The sequence below is a fragment of the Pyxicephalus adspersus genome, chromosome 4, assembly GCF_032062135.1.
Source record: "Pyxicephalus adspersus chromosome 4, UCB_Pads_2.0, whole genome shotgun sequence".
Classification (NCBI taxonomy): Eukaryota; Metazoa; Chordata; class Amphibia; order Anura; family Pyxicephalidae; genus Pyxicephalus; species Pyxicephalus adspersus.
Genome location: NC_092861.1, coordinates 79,093,812 through 79,112,184, shown reverse-complemented (window position 1 = coordinate 79,112,184; position 18,373 = coordinate 79,093,812). Strand labels below are relative to the sequence as shown.

Below are 18,373 nucleotides of genomic sequence, written 5' to 3'. Positions count from 1 at the left end.
TTGAGGATGGCATTTCTTTACCAAGAATTTATTACCTACCTTACATGTAAATATATGTATCTCAAAGTAGCTCAAACTGCCAAAATTGTATAGGGTATAGACACAGTGTTACTCCGTTTTCAGTACTTTGGGAGTGTAAGTCAATACCTACAAATACTCTGCTTAAATACCCCTTAAAGTATAGGAACACATTGGATCAGGTGCCATAGGGCTGGGCCGATGCAGAAGAGGTATCCAGAATATGCAGCTGGATCAGGGCTCCCTCTTTGTCTATATTGTGTGGTCATGTCTTGTACTGTGCAGGACTAAGCTGTCACACTGACAGCCCAGCGCTGAACATCACACTGAGAGAAAGCAATTGTCCTTATCTCATCAGCTGAGCTTCGCTGTCATTTTGGCAGCTGTGTATTATATAAATGAATTATATGTATTAGGAGAATCATGATAGTTCCGATATGGAACAGTTGGTTGGCACACAGACAGCTACTGAAAAGAAGCAAAGATTCACAATGGATTATTGCAGTTCTAAAAGACGTACACATTGCTCTTGTGTTTAGACATCATTTGATTATCCCAGAGTTCGACAGTAAATTCCATTCCATTTTTTATTTATCTTTGTCTTGGAAGTTTGCCAGTGTATTTTGAAAGCACGTTGAAAGAGGATCAGTAATTACAATTGTTAATTTGGCTAAATGGTAACTTAGGGAATTTCACCTTTTTTAAGCAAATCTCCTATTTACAATTCACCAAAATATGTGTATTCAAATCTACCCGGCCTGGGGGAGGGTGTGTGGTGATAATGTAATATGTCAGTTGCTCTGCATTTAATAGCTGCTTGAACATTTACAGATCAGACAAATTAATGCATCTGCAGGCAGCCTAAAAAGTCATAATTTGTTGAAAAAATTGGCATACACTTTTGACAATGGTATGCTGGCATGAATGGGACTAAAAACTTGTTTCAATGGGTTACTAGAATGTCAAACCCTTTTGAAGTAGGTCAACTGCAGGTCAGAGTAATTTGTCAATGAATTCTAAATAATCTCAGAAGCATCTCAAAATGATGTCAGACTGTTGCCAACAACATCAGCCCAAAGCCTTTCTACACTGGCCGCAACACAATTAGCCTACTGACAGATGGTGTGACCATTGTCTGATAAAAACATTTAACAATATCTCGTGTATATCTCATACGTATGACATGTTTGTAAATCATGAAAAAAACACAATTTTAAAGTTTGCACATAAATTTATAAGATAAAAAGAGATGTTCTAAAGAACAGCCCATCAAGACATTATCCTATGAGTCCAAACCAACAAAACACAAACAGCAACACCTCAGTTGTACGTTAAGTCCTGTCCACACACACGTCGCCCTCTTCACAGTGGGAATGTTAACAATACAAAGCTTTTTCTTCAAATGTACCAAAGAATTATGTGTTGTATTTTTTTCATTTTGGAAACATTTGGATGGTTCTGCTGCTCCCAACAGGTTCAGAGTTACAACTGTGGAGACATGTAGCATGACAAAAATAGGATTTGACACTCCAAAAGATCAGAACTGAGTCCATGTTAATAAATTAAGGGGATTGTTTCCAAAAACAATACTTTAAACTGCTAAGTGATTCTGTTTTTTTTTTTTTTTCTTCTTTTTTTCTTTTTTACAAATGAAGCTATAGAAATACAGTATATACAGAGTACTAACAGTACACATACACTAAAAAGCTGCTATGTTCTGTACTGCACAGAATGCCTTTATCTCGTCTCGACATCAAGGTATAAAATTCATGACTATGTCAAATAGCAGCCGCTGTGCAGAAAAAGTGAATGAGCAAATGCTTTATTGGAGTTAGTAAACATATACACTGAATCACAATGTGATTGAAATTCTTCGAAACTTGTCTTTTAAAAAAAGGAAGGGGGTGGGGGGACACTTCACATCGGTTCTATAATTCTTTGTCAGATATAAGTGCCAGCACATGAGCTCTAAGCTACTGTCATTTTGGACTCTTGACTACATCTGTACAAGTGCACATAATGTGACTTCTACCCTGTTATATCCTCATACCAGTGACTGAGGACTGAATTGCACATTTTCATTATCCAGACAGGAGTCAACAAACACAAAAACAGAATAGCAGGCAGGAGAAAAAAGGGGAGTGTGGTTCCATAGATAGGGGTTTGGGGAAAAAAACATTCCTTATACTTGGCCCCTATTCCGTTACTGGTATGCCCATACTATTTTAATTATAGTGAAAGGGCTGCTAGTACGGGGAGAGATTGTCTCACTGGCTTCCTGGATCAGTGAAATCTAAAGAGGGTGAAATTTCATCCCATATCTCTGATGACGCTCAACAAATATCTCCTCCCTCCTCTGTCAGATTGCTTTACCCCCTCAGGGAATTCTGGTCTTTAGTTCAACACGTTTGCTCTGTTCCCAATTGGGGTGCAGTTTAGAGAGAGTTTTTAAAGGAAATTTGAGCAGAATAAACATTTACAGATCTTCTTTGCCATCCAGCCTGTACAAGAAACCACAATATGAACTATTCATGCTGCCGTAGACTGCGTTCTGTTGAAGGATTAAAATCTAACACTGAAAATATGGCATTATACATAAAGGTGGCCTTTGTTAAAATAAAAAAGTACACTATTAGGCATTAAAACTTCTGTTTTAAATCATTTCAATTAAAAAAAAAGTGCATCATGGGTAAGAGTGAGATGACTTTGAAGCGTTGCTACCCCAGTACAAAACCTTTACCCTTTGAACAGTTCCAGACCTTACATAGCAAAGTACAATTCTCATTGTAGCAGCAAAACAATATACAGTCTCTTAAAAACAATGAAAATGCAGGGGTCCAAATATTTCCAGTCATATATGTCCAAACCCTACAGACATTGAGGGGATAAATAATCAATTGGTCCACTGTTTTTTTTCTGAAAGAACCTGTAGCTGTAGGAAAAAGTTGAGAAGGGGAATGCTCAGCATCCTATGGGATGGATGGCATGGCTTTTCTTGCATGACAGCATAACGGGTAGGGACAGCAGGAAATTTGTGTTCAGCAAAGGCAGTGGCCAGGGAGATGTAAATAGGGAGAGGACCAGCTGGTGTCTTCTAGTGAATGGATAGATTGCGCTGCTCCCATTTCCATGCACGATACCCTGTTAGCCAGCAACCTATGCAAAAAAAATAAAAAAGAACAATATTAATACTAAAAAAGGACAGATTGGCTTGAAAGGTACAATATAAAAGTTAAATGTGATCTATATTTTGGTGAAAGTAATGCCTTCTTTATAATTTCATTCTTCTAAAAATGCAACAGCTTGGTGACTCTGTTGGTAAGATTCTGTACTGTTCCTGGGTATAACCACCAGCAATGGTCATTATGAGGGGTTCCTATTGCCCCTGTTGGGTTTCTAATTTAATATTTGGGTCAAATAAAGTTTGGAGGAACACCACAACCACCACATTGAAAGGAACATTAAAACCTTACTTTTGGAATACCCAAAACATATAAGAGACTAGGAGCTGACACAGCTCTCTAGACATCACCTTTTGGTAGATATGACTTTTGTTTTGACTGATAACTTAAAATGGAAAATATTTTTAAGTATCCACCTGTAAAACATTTCTTTTGTGTATATGCACATATATTTACACAAATGGGACATGATTAGTTGAGGTTGATGACATCAGCAATTTTGTAACTTGCTAGTAATAGTCAATAATAATTGCCTGTAGGAAAGACGTGATGAAGCAATACCTCACTGGTTCAACCAACCAGAAAGTATGTAGAAACCAGCCAGCCAGAATGTGGGTGTTTTATTAGTAATTGCTAGTGTAGCATACATCTATAGTGTTGAATAGCGAAAATTAAAATAAACTTTGAAAATTCCTACTTCTCTCCACTGTCTCACTTCACAGCTAATCTCTTTCTTATGTCTTTAACCTTGGAAATTTTTTTTGCACTGTTGTATAAACAGAATAGAGAAGTTGCAACTTAGGCGTGGCAGATGGTCAAATAAATCCATATATATATATATATATATATATATATATATATATATATATATATACTATATATGTGTGTCTTGTCATTACCAAACATTTGGCTTTGTTGACACATGATATATATATATATATATATATATATATGTTTTTTTTTTTTTTCCATCACATTAAAACTATGAAAGATAAAAGATTGAGGAAGCCTTTTAGTTCATAAAAATATATACAGACACTATTGCATAATGACTACATCTGCCTGACTTCAAACAACCATATGTTTCCTAGATAACAACTACTTGTTTAAAGGGAATCTTACAGTAAAACAGTCTGTTCGATGAAATACATTTGCTAAATGGGACCAAAGGTTTGTTTATACTTTGTTTGGCACAGTGAAAAAAGCCCAGACACAATCTGTTGCGACATATATATCTTAAAGCTGGGTACACACATGGTGATTTTTTGGATCCACAAAAAAAAAGTTTCCCAAATTTCATTGACCACAAGCATCAGTGAGTGTATGAAGCAGATCTGCATTCTTCTGCTAACATCGATAGTTAAACATAACTTAAAGGTCCAGATTTCAAAGGTCTGTGACAAGCAACGTATATAAGGATGTGAGGCATTAAAAGGGTATGTAAATATATATACCAAGATGATTTTGATCTGATAATAACATTAGAAAATGAATCTTGGATTACACTTGGTTCATTCCACTAGATGGTGCTGTGTCATCATGTAGAGTATCTAAAAAAAACTCTTACCATCAGAGACATATTATTAGAGTTTGTTACACACTTTACATAAGGACACTTTTCCATCTACTGGTGGACAACTATAATGCACAAAAGATCATTAAGACCAAGCGATCCATCATAACCCACTCAAAAGTATGAATACTTTAACCAGTAAAAATTGGAAAAAAGGAAAATAAATACATAGGAAACACTTTCAGTGCATCCTTATCTTTAACAGCGGGTATTTCTTCTTGAGACTTAGAGTAAGTTTCCCTTATTTAGAGAGACTTTGACTAAAGAACATGAAAAAGATGATAAAAAAAAGAATAGCATTTTTAGCCATTATATACTCTATCCAACTTTTAAAAAATATTTCAGGTATATTTTTCACTTATTAACAGTAAACAATTTGGGAGGGGGTTCGGGCTGTGTAAGCAGACATTAGTGGAAGGTCTGCTTTAACCAACTAAGTGGGAAAAACCTCAACTACACCACTTTCCAAATTTGAGTGATATTCACTTCATGTGGAAATGCAGGGATTAGACAGAGGAGCAGTTTGCATCCTTACTTATAATGATACGTAGAGTATTTTTAAAGTGATACACATATTGCTACATTTCCATTTATAATAGAGTTTAAAGTGTCAGCACATGACAAGTGCCTAATCTTGACAATATAATGATGTAACCATTACTCGGAAGTCACCATTGAAACACTTAAGTTCCTCTTCCTCAGTGATCAGCAAAATCATTGTTTTCCAAGTTTTACAGATCAAAATAAAATTTGCATCTGCTATAGCAAATTAGTTTGTAATAATTTAGAATGATTATTATTCTGGAACAAATGTAATCTTACTGGCACTGCATAGCTTCTTTAAATAGACGTTAATTAGACTTAATTGCTTCATTATCTGTATAGTTGGCGAGTAGAATACGATGATGCTATAATGTATGAATGCTGCTATTTCTGAAACAAACTGGCAATGTATTGCACAAGATTACAGAAATTAGTATACAAAACATGCAAATTATCTGTGGCCATGTCTATTCATATGCTAAAGAAACAAATCACTCTTCTCTAGTCCCCTAGCTACAACATAAGTACTTAGGTACTTAACAAAATAAACAGTTGCAACATTTTAGTGTCATAAATGTCTAATGTCATTTTCACAACCTTCATCCACTCATAACCAGACTGAAGTAATGATGTGGCATTGGTTCTTTTTATAGATCGTTAAGTGGCCCTTCAGAGAACAAACGACATGTATATGAGTCTTCAGGCTGAACATTTGGATATTTTCAGTTTTTGCAGATCCAGAAAACCAAAAGGTTTCATTCTTCAATATTCTAAGAGATTCTAGTGGCCACTAACCAGATCAATTAAAGTTTACATGAGTTGAAAAAGACACATGACTAATAAGCTCAACCACATTAATAGACTAAAATGGAATGACCTGCATCCCTTGATGCCCTCATCCACAATTTATTCTATAGATCAGCTATGTTCTATGTACTATGTTCTATGTTCTAGGTTCTAGGTAAATGTTTACCTAGAGTGTTATTATTTTCTCAACAAAACTGAATTCACACTTTAAAGGCTGATATATGAGGTAAGAAACATCATCTATAGTAGGTGTTGAGTAATAATGATGACCCCAGCCACATAAACACCCTCTTTAGTCCATTGAAATTAAACCTTTAATACCTTTCCAGATCCTCAAAGTTTTATCTTTCATCCCAAAACATTCCATTTCAGTTCCATCTTAAAGAAGAACTAAACTTTTAGAAAATTGTACCCATTTGGGGCCACAATTAATTTTCTTTACCATAGTTTTTGTGCAGATTATATTAGTACATCATGGCAAACTTACTGAAAGAGGAACACCTACAGTGTTGGACTGCCCTTCAATATTGTGGTCTTCTTCTGGTTTGGTGTCTTCGGCCATTTTTATTCTGCCAGGTTAATTTGCCCAAGACTATACATATATATATATATATATATATATATATATATATATATATATATAGGAGCTGTGCATGTGTGGCTCAGTGTATGCAATCAGAAGAGAGATATGGCAAGCAGCAGAAAGATCTTTGGCGGAAGAGACTTGCACAGTCTCCTAAAAAGTTTATCAGCATTATTTTAATAGACCTAAATTCTGCTGTAATAAAATAGCATTACTGGACTGCGTCTTCATGCTGCTGCTGCTTTATTTCCCTTTAATTTATTTCAACTGCTTTTTTATTCATAGGTGAATCTTGGAGATTTTTTCAAATCATGCATTGCTGGTTTTCTGCCAACATATAACAGTAATCAGTAAAGTACAAAATAAATTATTTTCTAAATATAAATTAGCTGGGTCTTTTGCAGTGTTAATCACATATTACAATTATTTTATTACATGCTTAGCTAATTATGAAATTAAGCTTTTTAACTGGTCTTTTAAAAATTTATTATTTTGAGAATAACTTTAAAAGTAACTGCTTATATTGGGTTAATATTTTAAAATATCTAATATACTCCACACACATACTGGGTAAACCAGTTATAAGACTTCCAATCTAGCATCTGTTGTGTGTTACTAAATCGTTCACTTTAATCTCATCAAAGTCATAAATAACTGTAGTCCAGATGGTCTACAACATCTTTTAAATGAGACCATGTAAAATCAATGTTACTTATAGTACTTTTATATAGAAGTTATACTTTAAAACGCAAGGTATGAATAAAAGATTGACATCATTTTTATTCGCCTCTCTTTGCTAGTTTACTTTCTTTTTTCTGACCTTCTTCTTCTATTCTGCATCATAGTAGGATAGACTATGTAGCATAGACACTTCTGTTTATCCAGCTCACACCTTCTCCTCCTCCATCTTAATACTTTACTGACAGCCAGTGAATTGCAAGAAGCTATTTCTGCTTCTTCACCAGGTAAGACTCCAGGTCCCATTGGCCTTTGCCTATCTTACCATAAGCCATTTTTTGACTCTCTTGCTCCTCTGTCATTACAAGTATTTTATGCAATCCCAGAAGGGATTATTTAAGATACCCAAGCATTATACGCGAGCATCCCAAACCACCTGGGTATCATGACTTTAAGAAATTTCTTGATGGAGAGAGATCAAACATTTTGGCCATATTGCGAATTTATCCTACAACAAGATTAAGTCGAAGTTTATTCGAACTAGAAATACATTTCTTTTTGATGAGTTATTATACCTACAAACCGAAAGGAATATATATGGGCACATGTTGTGTCCCTAGCTACGCCAACCTCTGTTTTGGAGGTTGGGAAAGAGATTTATTTTCAGATGAGACCTTATCTATATAGCTGTGCCACATTGCCTTGTGGCAATGTGGCCACAAGGCAATTAAAAATACACCTCTATTAAGTTACAAAAATATCACAATGACCAATATACTATAATTGCAGTATTATGGTCTTTTTGCTTTTTGGATGCAGTAGAGAAAATCATTGACCCCTATCAAAATGAATTACTGTCTGTGTCTTTGCTGGGGTTATCCACCCTCTTTAATTGTCCTGATTGTTCCTGAGAGACAAAAAGGGATCAGGAGTAAAAAATAAACTCACAGAACTTAACCCCATCCCTACTATACAAAAATCCCAAATAGAAAAAAAGATTTGGTTTTACATACACTGTAAAAAATTGTAAGGCACACTATATCTGCTAAAAACGTACACCTTTCTTCATACCTTTCAACAGTACTAGTAAGTAATAAACTGTAACATTAAATACCTGGTAATAAATCCTCAGCTATTCTCCAAAAGAAATGTGACCAAATAAAACAGTTTTACTTTAGATTTTGAGGATATGTAAGTTATATAAGTTACAAGGGTGCAAAAGATGTATATGGGTTAATTTTCTCTGGTTTACAAGAAGGTTTATGGTACTTCACTGACAGTAAAGTAAAGTGACATGCTTAATTTTGTTCCCACAGCAAGATGTTCTGCACTGAACTGGACTCTTCTCACACATTGCACTGCAGACCAAGCAGACATGTCAAACATACCATATTGGGATCACATAAGGTGAGCACACATTTTATCAATCTAAACCAGCTTACAAGGAGCAGAAAATATTTAAAATCAGAGACTTACACAAATAAATAGACTAAAATGACATAGGAATAAGAGAGGGCTTCAATGCTTCAGGCCAGTTCAAATAGCTCATTGATACTCACGCATTGATACTCACACACATCAAACTTTGACCTCATACATTAAAGGTTATAATAGAGATCAATATTGTTTGTTTTAAATATAAGTAGCAGAGGTATGTGGCCTTATATTAAAAAAATATGTGTATCACTTTCAATTTTTGATCATCCGCCTAGAAATTTGTGATCCTTCTCCATTTTTCTGAGCTTGAAGTAAGGGGAAACATCCACAATGAGCATACTTACCACAAATTAAAAATACAACTGAGAAGTAGATAGGCAGAGATATGCTATATGAATATATGAATAAGTCTTTATGCATACAAACACATCTTTCTGGTCTGTGGAGTCATGCACTTTAGGAAAACAAGAAATCCTGATTTATAAATCTGCATGCATATGTTTGAGCAGATTCACCTACATTAACTTGCTTTTAAGCCAATGTGATCAAGTGTTTTCAGAGCCCATTTATTTAAAAAAGTAAACAATTACAAAAGATGAAAAATAAATCTTAAATTTAACAACTAATACAGTTGACATTTGAAAATCCGGCCACCGATAATCCGTTTACTTCAGTTTCCCGGCATGAGTTTCAGATCGCATACTCAATACAGGGACTGCAGTACACCGTTTGGCCACTAATGTTTTGGCGCTGTTCTGCAAAAACACTTGCTTGATAAACTAAATACACATTGAGACGTCCCTGCTACCTGCTCCCTGGAACTGTGCCAGATGTCAGTGGGTGCTGCGAGAGGAAGACTGGTCTGTGTGTGTAGGTAAGTTTAAAAAAAAAGTCCGGCGCACCTCAGGCCCCGAGGTTGCCGGATTTTTGAATGTCAACTGTAGTATATTTTAAATATAAAATGACTGCAATATAAATTATAATTTCTTTTAGGTCAAATGCATGTCCCTAATGACCCCATTGGGGTTATTAGGGACAAGCAACTTACCTAAGAGAAAGGTACAGACCAGTTCTGTGTCAGTATTTGTTTGTGAACCTGACCATCTTGATACTGAGATTTGTGTTAAACTTTTCTCACTTTGAGCAAGGTACAGTAAATACTGCATTAGTACATAAAGACCCCATAGTGAAATGATCTTCTTCAGCACCCTGGGACACCTTTACATATAGTGTTGCTGAACATATTCTGACAATTGTGAATATGGGATTTGCACTGAATGACTGTACTATACTGGATCAAGCATAACACACACAGTTTTATTGACAAAGGAAGATTTACACAAACCTTTATTTATTTTGATTTCGAATACGGAGGCACCTTCTTTTCAGTGGTGGTTCCAAGTCTTCGGTTCCTGTGGATAGTATTGGAGTTGAGATTATACAAGGGGTCATCGCAGTCTTTTCTGCTGGTTTTGGCACAGGCTGGATAACACAACCTGTTTTAGGCAACATCCTCAAAGCATAAGCATGGTCCTCATCAGCCGGGTTATTTAGATTAGGATCTTGTTTGTCCCCAGGAATTAGGGACTCATCCACAAGATTCTTCTTGCTGGTTTCCAGCTCTGAATGACAATTTGAAGCGCAGTTGTTTTCTTTAACAGATTCCAATTCACTTACTACTGGCTCCTTTTCTAACAATGTCTTCCTTTGCTCATGTAATTTATCAGAGTTTTTAGAACTCTCTGTGTTCTTTGCACCATTTACAATAACATTACAAACTGCTGCACTGGTTTCCAGTCCTGGAGTACTGGGGGTCCGTGACACTGGACCACAAAAATTAGAGTCACTGGAGGAATATACTTTTGTCTCCAAAGAAATACTATTTTCCATACAGTCATTACAATTGGTTCTATCTGAATTATTGAAAGATAAGTTTACAACACTGTTAGGTTCAGATTCAAGTTTAAATGGAGAATTAAGAGCTCTATGTATGACATTGGAAAGTCTAGACCTGTGTGCCACAGTTAAATCTATGACTCCATCCTGTGGGACCTGAAGTGTATTAATGATACTATGTTTAATATTTTCTGGGCTTGCTATCCTCACTGTTAAATCTACAACTTCAGTTTTCATTTGTTCCTGAACAACTGTAGCCTGGTGGGATGAATGCCCTGAACCACCAGGAGATGAATCAGAAGGCTTTAAGGACTTTTGTTTAGAATCCCTTGGGGACAAAGAGTTATCCTTTGGCTTTGCACCTGGTGCATCACTTGATGAACTTGGAATGATGCTTTCACCATTGCTGGAGAAGTCATTTGGAGGTTTGGAATCCACCACGTGAGGAATAGGTATGGGAATTGGTATTGGAACAGGTAAAGGGACTATAACAGGATATGGCACTAAAAGAGTGGGGGGTGGCACTAAAGGTGCAAGAGATGGCAAGCCAAAATTTACCATTTGTGGCATATGTATGGGACCATTTGGCATCATGCCCATGGGAGGGAAAGGAAGACTTGGAAGTGGACCTCCAGGTGGATGTGGTGGAAGCAATCCTGGTGGGTTGCCCGGTATTGTAGGTGTATTTGGTGGATGAATATGAGGTGATAACATTGGTCTATGCATAGGACTAGATGTAGGACCCATAACTCTAGGACCACCTGGAGGTGGACCCATACCAGGGATAATTGAATTGGGCAAAGGGCTGTTGGGACTTGAACCGTGGGGACCTCGTAAAAAAGGTGGGCGTATTTGCTGTATAATTTGCTGTTCCATAAATATGGGCAGAGGAACCGGTCCTCTGTTAGTCATAATCATGGGAGGACTCCTTGGTGGTACGCCCATGGGAGGCACAATACTGGCAGGTGGTGGGACAGGAACTGGTGCAATATTTGGACTGTCATTCATCGGAATGGACTTGGGAACTGGTGTGGGAATTTTAGTAGCAGAACTGTTGGCAGCATCAGATGGGGAGGCAGTGGTAGAAGCCGATGATCCAGGACCTTGTACTTGGCCAGCTGCAGATGCTGGGGATGGAACCTTTCTACGAGCATCTGTCAGTGGTATATTCCAGGAATCTGGAGTTAGCAGCTGTACCCCTGTGCCTTCTGCTTTACTGTCTGTTGGGGTATGTAATGTGTTGCACAGTCCAGCTGGAAGGTTGGCTTGTGTTTCTTTGTAAAAAATGTCCATTTTGTATTGATTGAGACATTTTGCACTGCAGAACTGAAGCCTTCTCTCTCCATCCCCAAAGTCTAAATATTCTTTAGTATGCCGTATATGTTTACACCAATCGCATACCTAAAATAGAAAAAAATAAAATTAGCAAGATGAATGTATACTGAAGACAGTAAAAAAATAATATGCTTACTCAATTCATTGTACAAAACTATAAATAAAAACTATATTCCTTCTTATTTGTATACATTACAATTATTATTCATCACGCAAGACACTTCCCTCATTTCAATTTTGCTTCTCTCAAAATTACTTGAGCTTACTTAAAATCATTAAAATCATTTGCACTAGTATATTGCCCATTTTAGGAGCTAATACACTGGCTTTTATACTGTACTTTTTGTAATTTGATAAATCAAAGCATATGAATAGCTTAAAAAATACATGATTTACCCTTAACAGAATATGTGTCATAACTGGCATATTGTTTTTCATACTCAGATAAATATATCACTTTTCCCAGGGGCCTGTGGGCTGCTCCTTTTGTGCATGCCTGATCTCGGGCATGTGCAGAAGGTGCTTTTTTCTAATGTAAAAAAAAATGCATGCGCAGTGAGATCAACACTTTTATTTCATATTTTTGTAAGGCTCGTCACCGGATCACATGCCTGCAGAGTGCATGTTGGAATGATGTAGGAAGAAGAACCAGGAAAAAGAGGAAAAAGATTGTGACGCTCGCTGTACAGCCTGTGCCAGAACAAAGAGGGATGTCATGGGACTGACTGTACTAGGATCAACGACTTTCCAGCTGTAAAGGTAAGTGTTGTTTTTTTTTTTTACTGATAGTTCTGCTTTAAGACTGTTTCTTTAGTGCACATGAACTCTACCAGTAAATTCTTTTTAGTTATTGCCTTTTGATCTGTTAAAAATACTATTTAGTTTTTTATCAGTTTCACAAGTATAAAAAAATCTTTATGTTTGTGCCAAAAATTGAGCGAATGCATACGTTCCTGATTTCTCTGTCTCTGTTGAACTACTATGGGCTCAGTCCTATTCAACTCAATTGACTATAAATCACCACTTTCCTTTCTAAATGTTTTTAACATAGGGAAACCCTTAAACTAAATTTCAAGTCTTTAGGGAAACCTTGCTTTAATTGCTGAAAAAAAAACTATATTCATAACTCAGAATATGTTAGCCTGATGAACAGTTGGAAGAATGCCTCATTTATGGCTATTGGGAAAAATTACAGATAGCCAAAAAGATTGTGGGGGTCGCTTAAACTGACCTGAGAGGCATAGGCTGCTCATTGCTCAAGAATACAGAATATTACAGAATTATGAGTAAATGTTGGCACTCTAGTAGAGGAAGTGTGTTACAGAATTTGTAGCTTTCATTGGTGACCTCCCATAAGAGCTGTTTGGTTATCTCTGACTTAGTAAATGCTTACTAAATCAAGGAAATTGGAACCAGGATGCAGATGAAGTAGGTCACTGTACTTGTACTGAATCAGTGACAAAGGATGGAGGTTTCATTTTGCAACCAGCAATACCAATTAACCAATCAGATATATTCTTAAACAAAGTACGATGACTGTTTACCTGGGCCAGAAGAAATGTTTGTAATGTCTTCATTCTCTAATTTAGGGTTGTTGAGACAATATTCAAAAACAATAAACATTTTAAATTCTAAGACTTATCACATCCTAATTTTCAAACCATAATTTCAGGCTTCGCATTTATTGCTTCTGAGCGATTATTATGATTTCATTAACACATTAATTCCTCAACACCATCCGTTCTCGCAGATGGCTAAGACATGATCTACAATTCAAATATGACTCTTGTTTGCACTAATGCTTTTCCTTCGTATGGCATTTTGAACAAGAATTAATACGGGTTCTCTTGCCATTGCTATAAACAGATAAACAGATGTCAGCAGTTCTCCTGATGCTTTAATTTTTGGAAAGGATTTGAAAAAAAAAAATGGATCCTTCAACCATTTGTTATTTTTAATGTGTATATTTCAGTTTTGAATTATTCAGGAATTAAATTACTGCCAAAAAGATGTATTTGTCACAAATACAAATTGGTCTTCGGAGGTGTAGCTGTGTAGAAAGATAGAAGGCCTATAGCTGCTAATTATTAACACTGAAGGGAACAAAGCATTTAGTATACTTGGTCACCATAAAACCAAATTAGGGTCAATGGCATAGTGATTCCCTTGTAATCCCTGAACAGCTCTGTTGTCAGAGAAGCAAAGTCAATGAACATAGAAATGTTTGTATAGCATGGAACTCAAAGTTCTTGTATGTTTTTCAGAAAAAAAGCCACAGACAAATAGAAGAAGAACCAACAAACCCTATGAATTCAGATAGTGTCCTGGACAGGACTTGAATCTGGTACCTGAACACTGAGTAGGCTTGGCTATGTAACACCTAATGTCAAAAGAATGATAAATGCCTGCTGTATGCCTTTCATGCTATGATTTACAAACTAGAAAAATCGTGCAAATACTTAGCTTACATTAAACTAAAGTGGATTTAAACTTTGTATTCCTGTGCAATAAAATTGCAAACTAATTTACAAATTACATAACATGCTTCATAGACACGGAGTATGCCAATATTATGCTTCCTACTTTTTTTTTGGTAAATTATTTGTTTCCCAGTTCCCACTGTGTTTGGCGCCATCTTTCCTTGCCAACCTCAATTTTCATGTACCATAAGAATTTCCTTGGCTAGAGAGGTACAGTGTGATAGTAATTGCTGGTGCTTAGCTCAGATAGAAAACAAAGCTATTACATCAGCATTAAGCTACAGCGCCCACAAATGACAATTTTCATGGTAGCAAAGCTAATAGCAAGTAGCTTGTGGTGTCTGCTCCTTTATCCAAAGTTTAAAATGGTTTACAGTTTCACTTTAAATTAATACGATAAGCTTGTCTTACTGTCTTATGTGCCAGAACATTATTGACCAAGATCAGCAGTTAGACTGGATTCCAAGCAATTATGTTATCCGGTGCACTACAGTGCCATTTACTGTGTATGGGATTAATTTCAAAAGGCACCTCAACACACTTTGTCAATACCCCAGTGTTGCAGCACAACACAATATCATTTGATGGAGTGTGCTGCTTTGCTTTAGATGCATTTCTCTATTTTAGGCCGTTTTAGTACATTGGCTGACCATGCATTAAAAAAAATGCTTTAGCATGTGTATGTTGATACAGCACACTGGAACAAAAGTATGTTTTCCCCTTACTTTTTATTACCAAAAAAATTATTTAGGTGTCATTTTTAATAGAACATATAATATATAATAAAATGCATAGTTTTCATTTACAATTAAAATACAAAAATGCTACTGATCAAGTTAGAAAAATGCATTTTGCCATTTTTTGTCTATCTGTTACATTGACAATAAAATCATTTATGAAAAGAAAAAAACATTATTGCCAAAATAAAGTATGGCTTATTCCCATGGTTTTGTATTCAATTGTTATCTTAGCTGATAAAAAAAAAGGAATTGTCGAACAAAAATATTGGATATATACAATTGCTCTGGTCATATAGGGTATAACACTTGAGCACTGAAGGGCTTAAAGGGTAAAAGTGTATGATCCTAGAAACTCTCATACTTTATAGACTTTAGACATGAGTAGTCTCTGTTAGGTGTTTCTACTATAATGAGTACCTCCAGCCCCTCTACCCATTCCTATGGTGGGGACTTTAGATTGTGACCCCCTCTGATAAGTTTTTTTTATAATCCATATTGAAACTGAGTCAAGGAATACACCCATGTATGAGACTTACACTGATATAAATATAAAATACTGTGATTGTATATTTCACATTACTACATACAGATGATATTCCCCAAAGCAAAGAAATCCCTTGATAACAGAAAAAAATATCATTGCGGTCCAGCTTCCTGCTATTTATGTGTTTGTGGCATTTTGCCAATCTACTTCTTAAAAACTGAATGGAGCTGGGTTCATTCAATGTCTTTCCTGTGAAACACTGTATGCCAGTAACCCACATTAAAGATGTGGCATCAGAGGATTTTTTGGATATAGAAAACCCAAACCCGAGTCCTAAGAACAGGTCAGCTCTGTTGGTGTGTGTTTCATATGCATATTTTCTAATGATATTCCAGGCCAAAATAAAAAGATTTACTTACACTATTAACATTTTTTGTAAGCCAATATATGTTGAAGGTTGTTTATGTAAACAGATTATCTGTCTTTTGTGGTATGTATATAAGGTATGTGATCTTACCAGTACCTGGCCTACTCAATAAAATACATTTTAGCCCTACAGGCTCCATGAACAATAAATGTTGGATTGAACTTAAAAAGTAACGCCAATTTTTTTTTTACTAACACTGATTTGCTCATATACATTTGCAAGGACATATACAAGCACATGGGACATCATTGAAGGACTGGACAAACACTCCTATGTGTAACTAATTGCCGTTCTGCCATTATTCTACCTAAATATATATATTCAAAGCTTGATACAATATTACACACATTTACATATATTTTGCCTGTTGACCTTGAACTGGACATTTAATATAAATTTACACAGTGTGGTAAAGCAAAACAAGACAACAAGCATTAATTTTTTATACATATTAATTTGCACATTTCAGTATTTGTCCTGCTTCACAGCTGACACAGACATAATTGTATTAATGATCAAGAACGTGTGGAGATAAGTTCTGTATCTAGCCTGAATTAAGTTTTTGCCCTAGGCATAGCTTACAGTCAGTACCACTCCGACAGAGACAGGCTCAAGCTGAAACACCCATATTCACTTCCAACCTACATAAAGCATAACTGTTCTGCTCATGGTAAAATATCAAAAAAGAAGATGTTTTACATTTATTCTCAGAAATGATAACAGACAATGAAAAAAAACTAAATTATCCTTTTCTAACTATACAATAGGATGAAAAGTTACATTTTGCACCAATGCTGTGCACACTCCCTGAAGCTGCCTTTTCAAACCACCCATCACTAAGGCTAATTTCAGACTTGCAGCGAACTGAAGTGGTTGACTACATGCTCAAGTGCACCATTCTGTTGCAAATCATTCTGTGCACCTATATGCAAGCAGTAATGTTGGCAATGTGGCATGGTTCCTAGAAGCTGCATGTTGATTCTGCTTTCCAGCGTTGCTCTTTCTCCTCTGAAACTCAATGCGTGCAAACCTAAATATCTACAGCGTAGTTTTCTGCTCCTGTACTCATGGCAGCAGTTTGCTATGCACCTGGGAACGGCTAACCTGAAAGAGGCCCAAATGTATCTAAGGGCATTGTAACTGTTGTATGTAAAACATTTTATAAATTCTAAAAGACCTTACAAAAGCCTTGTTTTTTAAACCGGCATCTAACACACTAAACATGTGTACACACTAGCAGGACAAAAATAATAAAGATAGCCTCCTCCTACATGGCTACCAGTCTGTGTGCTGGTAGGTGTCTTTGGGGGCTCGGTCTAGGGTTCACGCAATCAAAATATGTTTTTTTCAACTGTATTTTTATGCAGCTAGTGAAAGTAGTTAAATTTGTCTTGATATGAATGATTAATCTCTAGTGCTCATATGCTGGCTGTTAACATGCTAACAGGGAGTAAGTGCTGCTCCTCCTTCACTATTATATCAGTATTCTGGGGATCTGTTATTTACCAAACTATGTTGCTGCTGCTGCTGCAACATAAGAATCAGGAAGTGACGAGTAATGTTATATATCATATATATATCATATATCATATATATGATCATATTTTACCAATTAATTAAAAATGTAAGTGATCTCCTCCAAAAAATTAAATGAATTAAATAAATAAATAAAATTACACCGGCAAAAAAATTAGTATTACTACCGCTAATAGATGAAAATGTGTTCAGGGTGCAGATGTAGGTACCATTTTGTGACAAGCATTAATGGGGAAATCCCTTTACTAAGCCAATACAATTTTAATTACTGTTAAAGAATACCTTGCAATAGATTGCAGCTTTATCTGTGTTTTTTTCTATTACTCACTGTCAATCCATAACACTTAAAAAAACTAATTCTGTTATTGTTCAAGCTGGTCAACTATTTTCTAGCTGTCATCTTAAATGTGTTAAAACAGGTTAGATTGATTGTGAGCTTTCACATTTACCAGGTACTAAGGTGCACTTGAGTTTATCTTTCATATCAGAATATTGGTTTATTTAGGAATTAGGAAATAATGTAGGAGCATCAGTTCTGACAAACTTATACTGCAACATTTAGTATAGTTTGACTGTTCAGAGAGACCTTTTATGTATTCTATCAAATGCCATTAGCAAGTACACTATAGATGTTCTGTAAAGATGTGGATGGCA

General features: G+C 35.9%; 1 protein-coding gene across 1 annotated transcript in view; it reads right to left on the bottom strand.

The window, feature by feature from the left end:
- Window positions 1-1,229: 1,229 nt before the first annotated feature.
- Window positions 1,230-18,373, bottom strand: part of SOBP (sine oculis binding protein homolog) — a 91,674-nt gene continuing 74,530 nt past the window's right edge. Inside the window, exons 6-7 of the mRNA XM_072408723.1 lie at window positions 10,167-12,118; window positions 1,230-3,174 (exon numbers count right to left, since the gene is read on the bottom strand). Of these exons, the coding sequence (XP_072264824.1) occupies window positions 10,169-12,118 (1,950 nt within the window). The 3' untranslated portion in view covers window positions 1,230-3,174; window positions 10,167-10,168. The remainder of the gene's footprint in view (window positions 3,175-10,166; window positions 12,119-18,373) is intronic.